Source organism: Balaenoptera musculus, chromosome X, assembly GCF_009873245.2.
Source record: "Balaenoptera musculus isolate JJ_BM4_2016_0621 chromosome X, mBalMus1.pri.v3, whole genome shotgun sequence".
NCBI lineage: Eukaryota > Metazoa > Chordata > Mammalia > Artiodactyla > Balaenopteridae > Balaenoptera > Balaenoptera musculus.
In genome coordinates this window covers 56,822,746-56,841,010 of record NC_045806.1, presented here as the reverse complement: position 1 = coordinate 56,841,010, position 18,265 = coordinate 56,822,746, and the positions used below count along the sequence as shown (strand labels likewise).

Genomic DNA, 18,265 nt, shown 5'->3' with positions numbered 1-18,265 from the left:
CAACAGCATCAAATATGGCAGAGAGCTTTGTCTACCTCTATGAAGGTATCAAATCTGGTGACTTGGAAGCCACGATGACTTTTGAGAGCAGTTTCGATGGAGTGGTGAGGGCAAAAGCCAGACTGCAAAGAAATACCTAGGCGGGAAGTGGTAAGAAATAGACGAAGCAGCACAGCATGGTGGCGTAACCCGGGACCAAACAACTGCCCAGGTTCGAATCCTTGCTCTCCCACTTACTAGCTGGACGGCTTTGGGTGAGGTACTTAACCTCTCTCCAGGCCTCAGTTTCTTGTCTATAAAGCTTCCATAACAATCCTAGAGTTGTTGTAAAGAGTAAATAAGTAAATACATGCAAAGCTGGTAGAGCGATGCCTGACACCCAGTAAGTGCTTCTGAAGGTCTGCAATTATTATTCCGCTCTTGCTCTCTAGCAGGGTCACGTGTTTCCCTCCACCCACTAACTCTTGACACCCTCTTGTCATTCTGTTTCTCCAGGAGATCTGAATTTTCCAGCCCCAGGAAAGGCTTCCTACCTTTATGGGGCAGCTAGAGTGATGATGTGGGGTTTTTAACTCTTTTCTGTTGTTTTGCAGTCTTCTTCTGCTCATCAGAGTCTCGACTCTGGTTTTTATTCCCCTTTACTTTCTCTATTGCCTGTTGTTATTTCTTCTCTAGAAATAGTGGGGTGAACTCTAGCAGACCCCGGTGAGCAAGCACCATTTTTGTCTCCTCTACTTAACAGCAAGGAGGGTGGGTTCCCTCTTGGCTTTTTTAGGATCTTTTTACCTTTACCTTTTGAGTTCTTTTTTTTTTTTTTTTTTTGCAGTTTTTCCCCTCATTCGGCCTAGGAAACTTCAACCTCTCTGATAAGGCAAAGGCCTGGGAACCTTTTTAATGCCTCGAGAAAAGTTGAAAGTTGATAAGCTCGCATTTAATTTAACAAACACAAAGCCAGCAATTGCTCTGACTAAAAGCCAAACCTAGGCTTCCCTGGTGGCGCAGTGGTTGGGAGTCTGCCTGCCAGTGCAGGGGACACGGGTTCGAGCCCTGGTCTGGGAGGATCCCGCATGCCGCGGAGCAACTAGGCCCGTGAGCCACAACTACTGAGCCTGCGCGTCTGGAGCCTGTGCTCCTCAACGGGGGGGGCCGCGATGGTGAGGGGCCCGCCCACCGCGATGAAGAGTGGCCCCCGCTTGCCGCGACTGGAGGAAGCCCTCGCGCGGAGGCGAAGACCCAACACAGCCAAATAAATAATAAATACATAAATAAAAACAGAAAACAAAAAACAAATAATGTTTAAAAAAAGCCAAACCTGGTGCATCACTGCCTGCAGGGGCCTTGGAACCAGGAAGTACTTCCTGGTTGGCGTCTCACAGCTGACGGCCCTCATGCTCTCGTGGGAACCACCACTAGGAGCTACTATTTGCCACCGTGGGCCACCTACACTCTCCTTAGGAGGGCATCTAGTGGCACGTTTGACACCTCCATTCCCATATTTCCCTAGCGCCATTTCTTTGTCTAACGGTAAGTAATGAGAAGCAGCGCCCTCTTCTACCACAGTTTTCTATTATTTTAAGATGTCCTGGGATCGTGCGCCTCCACCCAACTGGGAGAAGGAAATTTCCCGTGTCCCAGTCCACACATCTCCTGTGGCTCCTTTTGCCCCCTCCTTTCCAGCAGGCACCTAGCCTCTGTGTGTAACGTGTGATCATGTATAAACCTTGGGCCATGTTCTTTGGCAGCTGTATTTAAGCCGTTCACGTCATCTGCATCACTGTTCATTTGTTTTTTCCAACTGCAAGTCCACACAAGGCATGAACTTTCTTTTTGTGAGGGATTCCGCACAGTACATGTCCTTTAGAATTCTATTTTATCATTGTCAATAAGCGTTAAGGGCCAGAAGAGGCCGTAGAGATCATCTGTGCAACTTCCTCCTGTTTTAGATTAAGACAGTGAGGCCCAGAGAGGGGGAGCTCATTCAACAGTCCTTTATTGAGCATGTAGCATGTAGTAGCTGCTGTGAGGAATACAAAGATACACCAGATGCAATCCCAGCCTTCTAGAAGCTTTTTGTCTAGTTGAAGTATGTTATGGACGAGGAAGAACAGAGTAAGTTCGTATAAACTGCTAAAGTGGTGCAAAGGAAGGGAGGGGGAAGCTCTTCTGGAGAGACCAGTGACGTCATCATGAAAAAATGCCATTGAAGCTGAAACCCAAAGGGTTTCATAGAGATCGGGACTGGAAACATTCCAGACAGAGGCTTTGCTCACAGGTGAAAAGGCAAGTAGTCTAGATTGGTTTATAGAGAAATACAGGAGATAATAGGGAAAAGCAGATTGGGGCCCGCAGAGGGTGTTCAGTACTTCGCTTGCCTACATCCCACACACCTCCACCACCAGGCTAGCCCTGCTGACCTTATAGGTCTAACCTGAACGTCTACCTCCTCAGAGAAGCCGTCTCTAAGCAGGGCCCCTCGCTGTATTACCCTCTATTGCTGCATCCCATGTATTTCTTTCACAGCGTTTAGTATAACAGGTAATTATATACTTAGTTACTTGTTTGTTGCCTCCCCCCACTAGACTAGAAGCTCCCTGAGGGCAGGGGCTGTCTTTGTGTGATTTGCCATTGTATTTCCAGCACCAAGCACGAGGCCTGTCATGAGGTGCTCGCCGGGTCGTGGCTCTTGTTATTGCAAGGGTAGGGGCAGTGATAATGAAAACAAAGCACTAAATTGAACAGACACTGTAAAGAATCAAGTTTTGGTAGGAGATTGGCTATGATGACCAAAGGAGAGAAATCAGATTTTGAGCTTAGGTGACTAGGAAAATGGTGGCACTTAGGATGGGGGAGAAGAGTGGGTGAAGCAGTCTTCCTTGCAGCCAAAGGGCTCCAGGGAGGAATGGGGTCACCGCGAGGAGCGGGGGACGTGGCATGTTCATCTTTCTCTGACGCTGAGGCTGAGAGAGGAGTCTTTGAAAGTCATGCTTGGGAGGTCCTGGCTGACCCTGAGAGCTTTCGGGCACTGGATAAACTTGTGCTGAACGAACAAATGGTCAGTAAGTGGGAGCAGAGCTGTGGGACTGTTCAGTTCCTGGTGAGCAGGCAGCAGAGTGAAAAGAAGGGGAAGGAGCTAAAGGAGAGGAAGCGGTTGGAGATGGAAAGGAGTCATAATTAATTGGAGCAAGATCCCAGAGGAAGTAGCAGGAACTCCAGAACGGAGGTTCTCCATAAAACAGAAAACAAAATTCACATTCACCACAGGTTTGGGCCTCGTCAAATCTCTTCCCTCCAAGCTTGAGCCAAAGACTAGGACATCTCCTCGTTTACTGAGCACCTGCTATGCGACAGGTACTGTGCTGAATGCTGGAAATGGGAAGGCAAATAGGACAGTCTCTGCTCGCAAAGAGGAGTCAGGGAGAGGAAGCCAGATGTCAAGAGAGAAGGGCCAGAAAACGTGTGGCAGAGGGAGAAGCAGCGCAGCGCTTGAGAGCACAGCCACTGCAGCTGGCCTGCGCTTGACTCATTGCCGCGTATTAGCTGCATGACCTCCGTGTGCCTCAGTTTCAACCGGAAAATAAGGATAAGAGCACCAACCCCACAGGGCTGTTTTTGGCAATAAATGATTTAAAACGCACAAAGCACTGAGCACGGTGCCTGTCACATAGTAAGTGTGAAATAAGTGTTAGCGGTTATGATGATGGCGAAAGTTCTTACAGGGTCTAACAGCACAAAGGAAGGAAGGGTCATTGTGACCCACGGCATGGGGGCAGAAGAGGTGCTTCAGGAAAGGCAGCATAGAACGAGGGGAATTCTTGGAGTCTTAAAATGTTGACAGGAGTTTTGCAGGTGAGCAAGGTGGGGTGGCAGCGAGGGCATTTATGGGCAGAAAAAAAAAAAAGTCAGCAAAGACACAGGGTTGTGCTGCATTCAGAGAACTCACGGCTGGAGCGGACGGGGCCACGGCAAAAGACGAGGCAGGAGAGAAAGGGCAGGGCCGCCACGATAAGGAGCTTGGACTCTTCCCCGTAGGCAACAGAGCCCCACGGGAAGGGAGGGCGCTTTAGTAGGCCGATTCTGTCAGCTACAGGGAAGGATGGCTGTGGTGACAGGAAGGCCAGTCAGGAGAGCATCCGCTTGCACATGTTCTTCACCACCAGCAGGCAGGTCTGAATCCTCCTTCTCAAACCACCCACTTTCCAGTCCTCTGCCGTGCGCTAGATGCTTCTGGTGACAGTGTGAGTGCCGGGGAGGGACAGGACGCAGAGGGAGTCCATTAGGTCTAATGTGGAAACCACCAGTGGGTATCACCCTGCGACAATAGGCTCAGCCCTTCAGATAAAATGTAGTTGGGGCTTCACAGCTGAAACAGACTATCCTCTGCGAAAGCTCTTGCTACCAAGACCCCACTGGTTCGGCAGGAACCAAGGTGTGCGGGGAGTGGGGGGAAGGGGGTTGCCAAGTTCTGCTGTTTCTGGGAAGTGATGAGGAAGAGAGGCTTTGGAGGAAATTGGAATTTGGGCTTCAGAAAGTTACTTGCAGTAATAATAGAATGTCCTAGAGGTGCCACGGAACTGACTGAATGGGTAAGAGGATTAGTGGCATCGAGGCCATGAAACCCTAGTTGGGAACAGGGATGAAGGGCAAAACGTGGGAGCGCTGAGGTGAGCGTCTCCCACAGGCGCTCGCTCGTGGGGTTGCCTTGAGAAAGCTAAGGCTCTCTCAGCAGCCACCGACACCGTGGGCCTCCAGTGGTTGGCACCAGGCAAGTGCTGTCCCCGTGGAGAGGGCTCCGTTGTCCTTTAGTACTGACCTTTCTGCTCAAGGAGCCCAGTGTCCCTTTGCAGTCCCATCCTTTTTAGCTTGACTTGGACCCACTCAGGAGACTCCCCCTGTAGTCTCTTCCCAGTCCTGCAGCCCAACCCCTACCTTCCTCTGTATCTGTATTAGCCTCATCCTTGAGCATAACTTCCACACTTGTTTTGGTAAAGATTTTGCCTTCATCAGCTAATTTCTAGAACCACTTTCACCTTAAGACAAAGTTGGTCATTTGCATCTGAACAAATATTTTATGTAGTCATCAGCATCATCCTAGGAATGTTTTAACTTAAGGTCTGTTTGTCAGAGACGAAGAGACTGGGGCGGGACTGGCTGCGTTGTCAGCAGCAGAGCCGGGGAGAGAGCGAGGCGTTGCCTCCCAGTGGAGAAGGCGGCGGTAGAGTTCAGGGTCAGGGTGTCCACCTCTGCTCTTTCCGAGTTGCTCAGCATCTTCCCTCCGGGGCTGCGTTTCTTCAGCTGCGCTGCCTCTAGGAGGGACAGCAGCTGTGGAGCCAGAGTCTCAGCACAGAGGGATCAGAGGCCAGCTCTTTGTGCCCTTTACACTTAGGAGGTGGATTTCCTTAAAACCCCACAGAGCACTTTGGGGACTCCTTTTTGTTAGGCTGCCTTCTGGCAAATGAGAGAATGCGTGAAGAGAAGCACCCTGCAAACAGCTAAGCACTGTTGTCCTTGCTGTGGTTCGGCCCACACACACTCAGTCATCGCTCTTGAGCTGAACCACAGCAGGACGTCCTCAGGCTTCTCCACACAAGCTACAGGGACATCAGCCACGTCACGGGCACCTGCTCTAAGCGCTCCTCCTCTCGTCACAGGGTCGCCGGGATGACTGCCACCCTGCTCTGCAACCTGGGCCCATCTCACCCCCATTCCCCCTGCGCCCTAATGCTTTCTGGTAGCTGGGAGCCCAGCTTTTTCTTACCATGTTTATTACTCAGTTCTCTGCTCCTGCCTTGGCTCCCGCTTTCTCTAACAAACATCTGTGCTGCATTAGGCACCTCCTGTCTTTGTGTACCTTTGCCATTTTGCCCCGAAGGCCGTGGATGCCCTCCACACACACCCGGCCAGCACTACCTGAGGCCGTTTTTGGGGGGTGGGGTAGAAGACTGAGCGCAAAGCTTTCACAAAGGACCTCTTATGACCACAGGAGTCTAGAGCCATCCAGAGGAACACCTGACTCGGTCAGCTGACGGTCACTAAGCAGAGAGCCTTTTGGCCCCCAAAGGTTTGGGCCATTTTTCCCACTGCTGTGCCCCCACCCTCCCCTCTCAACTACTTCAAGAAGGTCTCTGAGCCACAGTTCATTGCAACTATCATTTATTAAAAAATATATGTCTCCTTGGAAGGAACACTGGTAAACCAACTAGTGTCATGCTTGCTTTGAATCTCTGCTTTTCTTCCCTGGGAGGGGTAGAGGGTTGAGCGTCACTCAGACTACATCACTTAACATCAGAGAAATCAACAACACTCCCAGCTCACCCCCTCCTCCCCAGAGTCATAGTCGGACACCACTTTACCCCTCTTGCCTCCAATCCAGTGTACTGCGCAGGTAAAGCTGCTGCCCTTTCTTTACCCACATTCTGGGCCCCACACTTTACAGTTAGCCTCATCATGCTGGTAGGAGAACTGTTAACAGACTTCCCAAATCTGGCTGGTAGCGCTCAAAGCATCTTCGACATGTATGCTTTGCGCCGGTTGTGACACAGTGGGCTAGGAAACAACAGGCTCAACCCTGGGGCCCAGCATGTCCACGCTCTTCTCCCCTGGGTCGTGCCTCCAGCGTGGAGCTGAGGGAGGCATGGTGGCTTCAAAGGAGCATGGTGGGGTGGGGTGGGGTGGGGTGCGGTGGGGCGGGGCCCGGGCCACACCTGCCGCCTGCATTTGCGGTCAGAGAAAAACCCCCTTGACCACAATCACTGCCGTCTGACTCTGGGAAAAAGCAACAAGGTTTCACATCTCAACAGTAAGTGAATCGTAGCTCTACAGCTCAAATTGACAGCATCAAAGTCTACTTTCTTCTTGAAGAAACAGTAAGCTACCAGCTGTTGGTGAGGGACTGGGGTAGGTAGGGCACATGAAGCAGCTGCGAAAAAAACCCAAATCAAACTTTTCATTACGCGGCTGGCCAAGCTCAGGGCCGTCCCACTGTCCCAGCGCAGAGCTGGAAGGCAAGTGACTCCCCGTCCCTGCCAGTGGGCCCCATGACAGGGCCTCGGCTGAGCCCAGCATGTCCCTGGCAGGTGAGTGAAGGGACACGTTACAGTAGGAGGCCCAGCTCCTGTCGGTTCTCAACTGCCCCCACTTCCCTTTGCGCTGACGGGATGGCCAAGCCCGGGTCACCTAGTCTATCACGAGGCCCGGCTCCTCCAGAACATCATGAGCCTTTAGAACACGGTCAAATTGGATTCTACACATTCACTTAAATAGTAAAAGTAAAATTTGGAGGAATGAAAAGGCTGACACAGTAGCACAACATGGTTTTGGTTTAACAGCAGCTTAAAAATGAACAAAAAGGAAACCTCTCATGCAGACACATCAGGTGGCATAAAACAATCGGCAATTTAATACGGTGGGAGCACCGTTAGCCATTCTCTCGCCCCCCACACGCGGGCCTGACTGTGCCCCAAGGGCAGCATCGGCTCTAGGGTCACAGCTCCAAGCCTCTGGCCCCCAGGCCAAAGCCCTTTCTCACCGTTCTCCGGCTGACCCCTCCTAAAGAAAAGCCCAGCTCTCAAGAGAATGACCAATGCGGGTGCCCTCGGTACAGCACTTACTACCACTTTCACTCCCTCCCCAACCAGTTGGGATATAAGATGCCATCTGATTGGAATATGAAAATTAAAGCATTTCTCTAATAACACAGTACCATTGATGAAGTCTCCATAGATTTTCTAGTCCAAATGCGTGTGAATATATATATATATTATATGAGAGTGTATAATATATATATATATAATAATTTCTATATATTTTATATAAATTACATATATATATCTATATATAAATAAGATACTTTCTGTCGCCATGACCGCGCTGTCCCAAGCCGCGAGGCAGTGTACAGATCGTAGCAAAGCCTGGGAGCCTCTCCTCGCGGGGTGCGCGGGGCTCGCTTCATAAGCCGCGCAGCTGTCCAGTCTGTCTTTCCATCAGTCCTCCTCTCTTCTCTTCGCTTCTGCTTGGTTTTATGAAAACAATGACTCTGATGGATTTGCACCTGTGCTAGTGCTTGGGAAAGGTCCATGCAGGAATGGGCGCAGTCACATGATGAGTGAGATGGCATCATCCCAAAAAATAAACTAAAACAAAACAAAAATTTAAAAAAACAGAACAGGACTAGAAAACTCAATTTTTTGGACATATCTAAAAAGGAGACAAGAACAGTACTCATCTGTTCTCCCCATGGGGACAGGAATGAAGAGGGAGGAGGGAAGAGGGACTTGATTTCTTCTGTTCACAATAGAATGGTTGGAGGGGATTCTTCAGAGTTTTTCAGGGGATGGGACCCAAATGTAGTGCCCAGACTGGTCCTCAATGATTTGTTTGATTTTGTTATAAATCTCTTCCAGTGAGTCACCCTGTACAATGGCTGAAGAGGAAAACAGAATTATTACTGTGCTCCACAGCAACCCCCTGCCCCAAACCCTGACAGTCTGGCCCATCCCAACTGTCCCACAGCTCAGCCCCGCTCATTCACTAGGCGGCCGTCTGGGAGCCCAGGGCGCTGGGGAAACTGGCGGGCACTGCAGGCCCGGGGCTTGATGTCAACTTGCTAAGACAGTGAGACTGAGCAGCAATTAGTAGGAAAATGTGTTCTTCAAAAATGTTTATTGAGCACCCATTAGATGCCAGACCTTGTAGATCATGCCCCTCTTGGCTGCCATGAGGCCGGCAGCTGGTAATTCTAAGACGGCCTTACCAGAAGATGTGGAAAATCCTGGTTATCCAGAGCAAGAGCTGAAAAAGCCACAATTTCTGGCAAGGTGCCGTGCTCCTGGGGCCGTCACATCTGCTCCATGTCAGAGGTCAACCCGACAAAAACAAGGACATGGATGCTAACAGAAGAGGGAGCTCCAAGACCCAAGGTATGCGAGGACAGTTATGAATCCTGTCCCCTGGTAACCTTGCAGCACCACCAGCTAGAGTTTACTCAGCACCACCTTGCACACATATGTCCCTGTACTTCAAAAGGTAAGCGACATATTACACAGAAACCTTCCCAACCTTTTAGGAACTGACCCTTCTAAAGTAGGTGACCATATAAACACACACGCACGCGTGTGCACACACCGACAGACAGCCTGAACACCACGCCAGGGAATCATCATCATCAACAAACGTTCACTCAGCACATAAAACATGCAAGGACAAGTGCTGGATGGGGCAGCCTGGGAGGGAGGGAAACAACCTAAAACAGGGAGCCTACAATCTAGGAGGGACATGAAGACGAACAAAAACGATCAAAGGCAGCATTTGGTGATGGTGGTTGATACCAGAAGCTGGCTAAACTCCTCTGGCTGGAGGGCACTTGAGTACTTTGGAAATGCTTGAGCTCAAAAGCACCCAGAAGCTCTGTGCAAGGTGTCTGGGCCTCTTGGAAACACTCACAGAATAGGTGCCCAGCTGCTCCCACGTTACCCCAGCTGTGCAATGGGGAGACTTACCTGTGAAGTATTCTCCAAACTCCTGCTCCAGTTTCATGGCTTTGTCATAGATCTTATTTGCTTGTTCATATGTCTGCCGTCGGTTCATTTCCCTGCCAAAGACACGGAAGAAAACAGTACCCAAAACTAGGTTCTATGTTTTGATTAACATAAAGGACTGTTCCAGGCTCCCTGAAAAGCTGCTCAGCTGCCCTCTGAGAGCAGCAGCGGCCCAAGGCTCAGCATTCCTCAAACCTGGAAGGTTTGAAAGCTCAACCAGTAATACACGCAAGAGCACTCGAATCCAAAGGAGCCCCCAGTGAACAGGGTGGGGCGCAGACATTCCACTGGGCACCCATTGGGTCTTACCCCTGCCCAACAAACCACTTGATTTTTCATTTCCTTTCCAGGGCCCTCTCCTAGCCGAGAGTCTCAGCAAATACTTACATAAGCGCTTCAATAGACTTGGGCTTGATGAAAATGGCAATGGGGTAAAGTTGTGACTGCTGCAGCCTCTTGATAGCATTGCCAGAAACATCTAAGATGCAGTGCTTGCCCTGAAACAGCAAAGACTGGCATCAGTGCACCCAGTCCCTGTCTACGCACTGTGCTAACCCAAACATCCGCCTGCGGGAAACATGGGGCTGCCCAGAGAGGCCCGGAAGATTCTACTTCTGAGGTACCCAGGCTCCACATTTTGCTCCTACTACCCAGACAAGGCCACATCTGCAGCTGCAGGTGGGTGACGCCCTGGGGTGAGTTGCGCAGAGGAGACAGATGCCTCCAACCCGGGGCTGGGAACACGCGGAGCGGGCGTGGCCTTGGTCAGCACTGCCACTCGGTAGGCCATGTGCTGCTGGAAGGATGAGGATCCACGCAGCACCTTGGCTGGAGCATTTCCGTGCTCCCTTTGAGGGTAACTTCATAGGGCCACCGCCTCCGCCTCTCTCCTTACCCTCTCTGCAACTGCCCTCACTGACTGGATGCTGGTCCCATAGAGATTATCGTTGAATTGGCCTGCCTCGATGAACTTGTTGTCCTGAATATCCTTCTCCATCTGTTCTCGGGAGACCACAAAGTGGTAGTCTTGCCCATCCACTTCATTATCACGCCGAGGCCGGGTAGTATCTGCAGGAAGAGAGGAAACGCTCTGTGGTGCAAGGACAACGACCTGCCCCAAGCCCCCGAGAGCTGACTTGTTCCCCCCAACCACCGCTGGGCCCCAGGGCCACTCCAGTGCTTTTCAGATGAGTCAGGGGAAAGAGGCTGGGAAGAAGTTTGTCTTGCCTACATCTCTTCTAACCGCCAGGTTAGAAGCTGGGAGCTATCTGCTTTAGCTTCAACTGGACCAGAAAGGTGGGGCTTCCTGGGCCAAGGTCTGGCAGACAGAGGGTGCCAAACGTGGTACAGGAGCCAGCAAGCCTCACAAGCCGACCAGCGGGCCGCACCCACACCTCGTGGGCGGGGCACCCCCAAGCGTCCAATCGTCCAATCGTTCCCGACCACCACCACTCAAACTCCTCTCCAAGGGAGTGAGCAGGCCGGCCTGATGTCTTAATCCTCCCCACATCAGCTTTGGGGGAATGCGTTGCTGCCTAATCTCTTCCAGGGTGGGTTTTTTCTTTTTACATTTTTTAAAACTATCTATTTTTTCAGCTGCGCCGGGTCTTACTTGCGGCATGCGGCATCTTCGTGGCGGCATGCGGGATCTAGTTTCCTGACCAGGGATCGAACCTGGGCTCCCTGCATTGGGAGCATGGAGTCTTAGCCACTGGACCACCAGGGAACTCCCTCTTCCAGGGTGTTAGGTGCACCCTGTTCCCAGAGAACCCTAGAACCTGGCTGCAGGCCCTTTCCATAAAACATCAGAGCAACAATTCCCAGGGCACCAACGCCTCCCTCCCAAAGATGCCCTGGGCTTTTACGTGGTACACAGGATCCAAATTTATGCGGGAACTCCGAAATCAGGTCATCGTTGACTCTGTCCTTCATTGGGCCCAGGATGATGACAGGCCTTGCATAGTGAACTGGAGAGCAAGCACGGAGACAGTCAGTGAGGCCCCCACCAGATGGCCTGTTGTCCCTCCCCGTCTGCCTGGAGCACTGAGGCTCTGGAGCCACTGCTCAGATGGGAGAGCACATCTTCGGCCATTCTGCCTTTCAACTACAGAGACATCAAAGAGCCTTTAATTTGAGAATATCTAAGTCCAAGGCAAGTATGAAATCAGAAGCCTCTCCCTTTCCGACAGATTCAGGAGAAATCTCTGCATGGGCACCAACAGCTGAGCAAGGGTTTTCAGAGCAGCCACGGAAGGGAGGGACCGGAGCCTCTCTTTTAGCAGTGGCCACATCCACTGAAATCAACCTCTGCCATCCTTGTCAATCTGTCCTATCCTTCGGAAAGCATCCCAGCAGCAAGCAAAGGTATAGTGAGGGATGCACACTGGGTGGCCTTCCCTGTTCTCTCTAACACTAGGAAGAAGTAGATGAGAAGGAGGCACCCAGGGGCTGGATGCCCTCCTACTCCCCCACCTTCACCCCTCTGCCGCCACGGCCAACCACTGGGCCGGGCCCCATGACCACCAGACTGGCTCAAAGGCAAGGCTCTCAGAAGGGGGCTTACTTTCTTGCCGTGTCACTGGCTCATATGACAAAATAGCATCCTCTTGTCCTTCTGCAACAAAAAAGGGAGACATGTTAGCACTTTATAATCTGCCTCCCTGTGTCCTCATCTCCCTACAATGTTCACTTCACCCCCACCTCTGCCAGAAAACAGCCTTGTCAGCTGGTACTTGCTAACACCTGCCCTTGGGCCTGTCTACTTCCCACTGGCAAGAAAGCACAGGAAGACCTTCACCGCCCCGGGGACAGGAGTCAGGAGTCCTCTTGTTCAGTGAAATATAGCTGAGCAAAGGGACATGACCCAGAAGCCATGAAGCCTCCACCAAAAGCCACCTCAATTTCTCAGAAGTCTTCTTATAGGTAATAGTCTACTGTGCTCAGTTGCCTTCTTGCTCTGGTGAGAATCACAGGAAAGCATCAACTGGTCGAGACACACTGCCTGTGTCCCCTCATCCGCGGGCAAGGGAGTCAGGGCACTCATGCAGGTCCCCAAAGATGCAACTGAACTTTGCCCCTTTTAAGGGTCTACCTATCTCCCCTTCACTGGAAGAAGCAACCAGAAAAGTGGCACAAGGCTGGGCTAAGGTCCTCAGTGCCCTTTAAGAGCAGTGCTTAGCACCGCTCTCCCCTCACGGTAGAGCTCCATCTATCCTAGCAGTGATGAGCTCTTCCTAAAACAGTCACCAAGCGACGTGGTACTGGGCGCTAGGAGGTCCCAAAGTGGCCGACGGCAGTGCCGGGGAAGGCAGCGATATCTGCATCAAGCCCCAGGATGCATTCTCAGGGCCTCCAGCCACAACTCCTGAGAGGCCAGTAGTCTCAAAGTTCATGCAGCTTGAATTGTGGCTTCTCTGGCCTGGTCACAGGATCTCTGAAGGAAAACTGGGCAGTCATCTGGTCATTTAGCCCAGCTAAAAGGTAAGGACACCAAGCCTTAACCCAGGAAGTACTAGTGACCTGGAAAGGCAATTCAGAACAATATCCCACAGGAGCCATTCTTCTTTTGGTCTCTGAGCAAATCTGTAAAACTGGCAGCACCTACAGCCCATAGTGGCTATGGCAGGGATTTGCTCACTGGCTGCTCAGCCTTCCCAGGGCCCAGGGAAGCTTTTAAGTCAGGTCCTGGCCAGAACTGCAGGGCTTATGCTCTCCCCTCTAATCCACAGCCTAAACCCCATCCCATAAGGACAAAATGGCCACAGCATTTCCAGGATCTCCAAGTGTACATGGCTAAAAGAAGCACTAGCCTCTGAACAGAAATGGCAGCCGTGCAACGCTGGAATGAGGATGGCTGGGACACGTGGTAGAGCTACATGACATGGGGGAGAATGACACACACTTACTGGAACTGCTTTCGCTGTCACTGGTGTTGGATGTCACTCCCTCTGCAAGCCAACAAGAAAGAGACTCCGATTCAGAACACACCACTGAGAGGTCACACGCGGCACAAAACTCAAATGCTCCAAGAGCCAGACACTGAGCTGCCAACCAAGTCAGGCCACGGGAGGCCTGCCACATCAGGCTACCAGCTGGGAGGCACAGCTCCAATCCTGAGCCCCGGCCACCTCGCACTTGTCCCCAGGGCCCTCTGGGGCTGCCAAGGCCCTCCCTATAGACTACCAGCTTCCAATCTTTGGCAGCATCCTCTTCATCTGAATCAGAAGAACTGACTTGGACGGTTTCCAAATCCTATCCCAAAATGCACCTCCCAATGCTAGACGGGCAGTGACAGTAGCAAAGGAAGCCCAGAGACCAGGCTGCTCTTGAGTTTCCTCCCCACATAGAACCCCTGAAGTACAGAATTGTGCAGGACTAAGAGGCTAAGCACTGGGTTGGCTGAGCAGTCAGCAGGGAATGACGTGTTGGCCAATGGGTGGAACCAACAGCCCTCCTGCCACTGCTACCTGGAAAGAGGGCTTGGCCCCAGCGGTGAAGGGGGATGCTCCTCCGTCCAGGAGAAGACAGACACGTCACAACACAGAGACAACAAATGAAGAAGAACACTGGGAAGACAAGACGATCCTCCTGTCTCAGACTGTTGGGGCCTCCCCGCATCTGAGCGGGCACAGCAGCCGCACTCACAGGAGGCACAGAGCACAGTTTGGCCCAAAGAAAGCCCATCGCTCCCGAGACGACAGGCAAATGAAGATGAAACATGGAAACAACGAACTATGGAGTGAGACACTGCTCGTTTCAGCCAAGATGACACTGTTCCAGACCGTGATATGCTGTGGCCCCCAGGAAGGACTGGCTGAGTCACCACCCATGCTAGTTCCTGAGCAACCCCCCAATGAAGCTCCTTTACCCTCATGCCTTTATTACTTATGGAAGGAGAGTATCCACTAACAGAACCTGCCCGGCACGGCCGCATGTGTGTGCCCGTGCCTGTGTGCACAGCAGGGAGGCTAAGGCCCTGTCATCTAGGTCCCTTCCTTTTTCAAGTCTAGGATTATTTTCCAGAGGGGAGAGGTTGGTCAGAGTTTTCCCAAGCTAAAGCACTAAACATATATAGTCCAGAAAATGCTGTCGAGGCTCCCACCCGCTCAGCCCCTTAGAGATGCTCTGTGGGGAGCCAGCCCACAGCCATCTGCTGAGGCCCCTGAACCTTGTGGGACATCCCAGATGTACGCTGGGTAAAGGGCTTCACAGTACTCTTACCCCCTGTTTAGAGAGACTGAAACAACTAATTCTTAAGTCCAATTCTTTAGTGCTGTGTCACTGGAAGAAGAATACAACGGGCGGGTACCCCTCACCTCAACAATAGGTTAGAGATGAGCTGAGTGGTCACCCCTGGAGAAGCACTTCTTGCCCCCCCTCACTTATAAGGTGGGATGCCAAGACGGCTCCACACCATTTCAAGGTACAAAAGGAAAAAAAGAGACATGGATGAAAGGCTTTTATTAGGGTACCAGGGATCCAGAGCAAAAGTGTGACATTCAGAGCCACTTCTAATTCCTCCTGGTGTGGTACCAGTTCTCACAAATTCTCTCACTGCCCTCCCCTCCGCCCTTTGCCCTCACCCATGTCCCCTATACCCCAACCCCAGCAACTCCACTCATGCCAGAAATACAGTTAACGGTATGTAAGTTTGACTTACTCAGGTTCTTTGCTCCATAATAATCGTCACTTAACCCAGGGAAGTCCTAATTTCACAGACAGCAGGACAAAGTGGGAGGTAGGGAGGGAGGGAGGGAGGAAGGAAGGGAGGGAGGGAGGGAGGGAGGGAGGGAGGAAGGGAGGGAGGGAGGGAGGGAAAGAATTGGGGAGAAGACAGAAAATAGAGAAAAAGACAAGGGGAAGGAAGAATACAGAGCCAGGTGAGCATCAGTGACAGAAGTATGAAATACTATGAAGACCTATAAATATAGCCAGGTTAAGAACTTTGCTACAGAAAGAACATCCCAGGTCATATATGATACCTGGACTTCATGCTGCCCAATTTGCTGCCAAAAGGCCCTGGAGTGGATGACCTTTTTGAGGTGGTCTATATATAGCCTACAGGCCGACAGGACAGACAGGTGACTTACCAAGGCTTGGAGCACCTGCTTTGACTAAATGTGTAGTTACACAGCCATCTCTGCTTTGCCCCTGAAATCACCATTTCCCTCTGAGGGTGAATGAAAAATCAAACATCTATGTGTGGCAGACAGGCCGGCAGAATTATCATCATCCCAAGGAGCTTTCGTCCAATACTGACTCACTCTGTCCAAACCCTTCAGGGAAAGCTTCATGCAGTCTGAGGTGTGGGCTTCCAAGCTGACCTGAGTTGTGCAGACCACAGGGGATGAGCTCAGCTTCTGGAGAATAAGCACTAGGCAGTTTCAACTCTTATCCAGCAGCCAATCCCCTCCCCCTGTTCAGCTGGGCCGCCCAACAGCGAAGCCTCCCCAGGCTGGGCTCAGCACGGAAGTTCTGGAACTTGTCTGGTGAACTGTGGTGACCTCACCTCAGGCCTCTGTCTCAGACCGCCTCCTACTGCACCTAGTGCTTCTTATTGAGCTGCCCAGGACTGTGAGCCCTAACCAGCATCTGGATGAGGGCACCCTTGTAATCTACTAGCTGCCACCCCAGACGCTGATGACCTATGTATCCCATGACCATGAAACATGCTGGCCTAGAAAAAGGACATTCCCTATCGGAACTAGTCAGTCTCCTGCTGTCCCAACAGCTCAGGACCCCGAGACCCCTCCTTGTGAGGCAGAAGAGGAGAGGTTTACAATTCACCATGAGCCATGTGAGAAATATTTTAGCAGCCTGACCTGGTATTTAAGGTTAGGGTGAGAGCAGTTAATTTCTGAGGCACATGGTAGAAAGAGAATATTTCTCAGGATGGCAAGTTCATTTAGCCCAGCTTTATGGCCTTTTCTATCAAACCAGCTTTGTGTTTCTCAATAAACCTTTATTTGGACAATGTTTAGTAAGCCCCGTTCGGTGTCAATTCCTTTAAGCAAGCAGGATTTTATTTTGAAAGCTGGCTCTGTAACACTCTGGGAAGACAGTGAGTCTGTTAGAGCTGTGTGAACATCCCTATGCATTACACACATATGCATGTGTGTGTAATTCAAGAAGGAGGCCCAACTCCATGTGTCCAGGGAAGAAAAGGCTCTTCTCTTGACATAGATGAGTGAAGATAAGGGAAAGAAAACACAAGAGGAAGAAGCCAGGAGAGCAACACTGAGTCCCTAGACTTGGTTTTCTTGAAAAACCGTTTTTCTGAACTGTGGCTGATAACTGCTCATCACCACCACAGCAGAGCTCAGCCTGGCACTCCCAATGCCAGTGCCAGCGACTTCCTGGTGGGCAAGCCCTGGGACCAGTTCTACCTCAGAGCCTCCAACATTCTTTCAGAGCGAGGAGCTGGACAAAAAAGACCCAACGTCTCCCTGTGAAGACCAATTTCTACCCTGACTCTGCAAATAAGCAGGTACACACACACACACACACACACACGCATGCACACATGGCAGATAGACAGGGGGACCAACACACACGGACACACACACACCCACACCCATACCCACACACACTTTCCCAGTCTTCGGTGCAAATGAGGAAGAGAGGGCGGGGCTGTGGGTGGCCTGCTCTCTGTTCCCTGCTGCTACTTACGTTCCTGTACGCTGCTCTCCTGGGCCATGTTTTCTTTGCTCTTGTAAAATGGAAACTTTCGAGAGAGGCGGAAACTCTTTTTACGTTTCGTTTTGATCGACTGTGAAAGAACATGAAGATGGAGGGGAAGGACAGAAGAAAAAAAAAAACAGAACAATGGATTTTAAAGCATGCAAGAAAAACTAAAATGGAGACAATGGTGAGCTAAACAAAAGACCATCTCTCACAAATGGAGTCTATGAGATTAAATGAAAGTTGATGTAAGAGGAAAATTATGTTTACAGGAAAATGTTGTGGGGATGTTAGAGGTTTCTACCTAATCCAGACTCACAGCACTCACTGGTACTTCCTAAAGGATAAAGGTCACTGTAGCCTCCTGGACACATGCCCTAAGGTGCCACTGATACACACAGAGTCATCTACTCCGTGTCTCTCTTCCCTCTACCGCTCCGGAAGTTCTTTGGCCTGTGAAGCTCACAGAAGAAAAGGGGTGAATGGAGAGAGCCCTCATGCCTCGTTTGGTCTGAAGGGCGGTCGGAGCTCTGGGGCTGGCCTTGCTGGCTGGATGATGAGGCCAGGCTCTGTTCAGGGTCCCCACAGCTCCGAAAGGGTCTACAGCCAGGGAGACACCCACAAGTGGTTTCATGTGCCCCAAGAAAGTCAGCCTTCCAAACAGTCCAACTCCAACACATCTTCAAGAGCCAGTTACCCAGGGGGGAGGAGTATATACTGGCTGTAGAGGTTGGGTGCCCGCTCTCTCTGCTTTGTGAAAAGCAGTCAGTATTCTGATAGGACAGAGCCAGCGCCCTGAGAAAGAGATATTCTTTTGTGCTCGCCAGTTCTCTTATCCACCAGACAGACTTCAAGCTTCTTATGCCTCTTCACATATGGCTGACTTCCTTGGGGATCCCCACTTACCCTGTTAGACTCAATCATCCCCGTCCTGGCATGAAACTTCACGGTTTTCAATCGAGCCCTTTCTTTCTTTTCCACCCTGTTTTGGAGTCAGAAAGAAGTCCTGTTACTGCCAGTGCATGGTCTCAGCAGTGGGTTGCAGTGGGCAC

At 51.1% G+C, this 18,265-nt stretch overlaps 1 protein-coding gene across 9 annotated transcripts in view; it reads right to left on the bottom strand.

The window, feature by feature from the left end:
- Nucleotides 1-6,133: 6,133 nt before the first annotated feature.
- DLG3 (discs large MAGUK scaffold protein 3) overlaps nucleotides 6,134-18,265 on the bottom strand; it is a 63,049-nt gene continuing 50,917 nt past the window's right edge. For 5 of the 9 annotated variants that reach the window (XM_036839582.1, XM_036839583.1, XM_036839579.1 and 2 more), the window contains 9 exons: nucleotides 18,120-18,195; nucleotides 17,202-17,301; nucleotides 13,439-13,480; nucleotides 12,097-12,147; nucleotides 11,399-11,500; nucleotides 10,429-10,601; nucleotides 9,921-10,030; nucleotides 9,495-9,586; nucleotides 6,134-8,419 (listed from right to left, as the gene is read on the bottom strand). In XM_036839582.1, the coding sequence (XP_036695477.1) occupies nucleotides 8,313-8,419; nucleotides 9,495-9,586; nucleotides 9,921-10,030; nucleotides 10,429-10,601; nucleotides 11,399-11,500; nucleotides 12,097-12,147; nucleotides 13,439-13,480; nucleotides 17,202-17,301; nucleotides 18,120-18,195 (853 nt within the window). In that variant the 3' untranslated portion in view covers nucleotides 6,134-8,312. Of the gene's footprint in view, nucleotides 8,420-9,494; nucleotides 9,587-9,920; nucleotides 10,031-10,428; nucleotides 10,602-11,398; nucleotides 11,501-12,096; nucleotides 12,148-13,438; nucleotides 13,481-15,192; nucleotides 15,239-17,201; nucleotides 17,302-18,119; nucleotides 18,196-18,265 lie in introns of all 9 variants that reach the window. The other 4 variants (XM_036839587.1, XM_036839580.1, XM_036839588.1 and 1 more) reach the window with 2 other exon arrangements.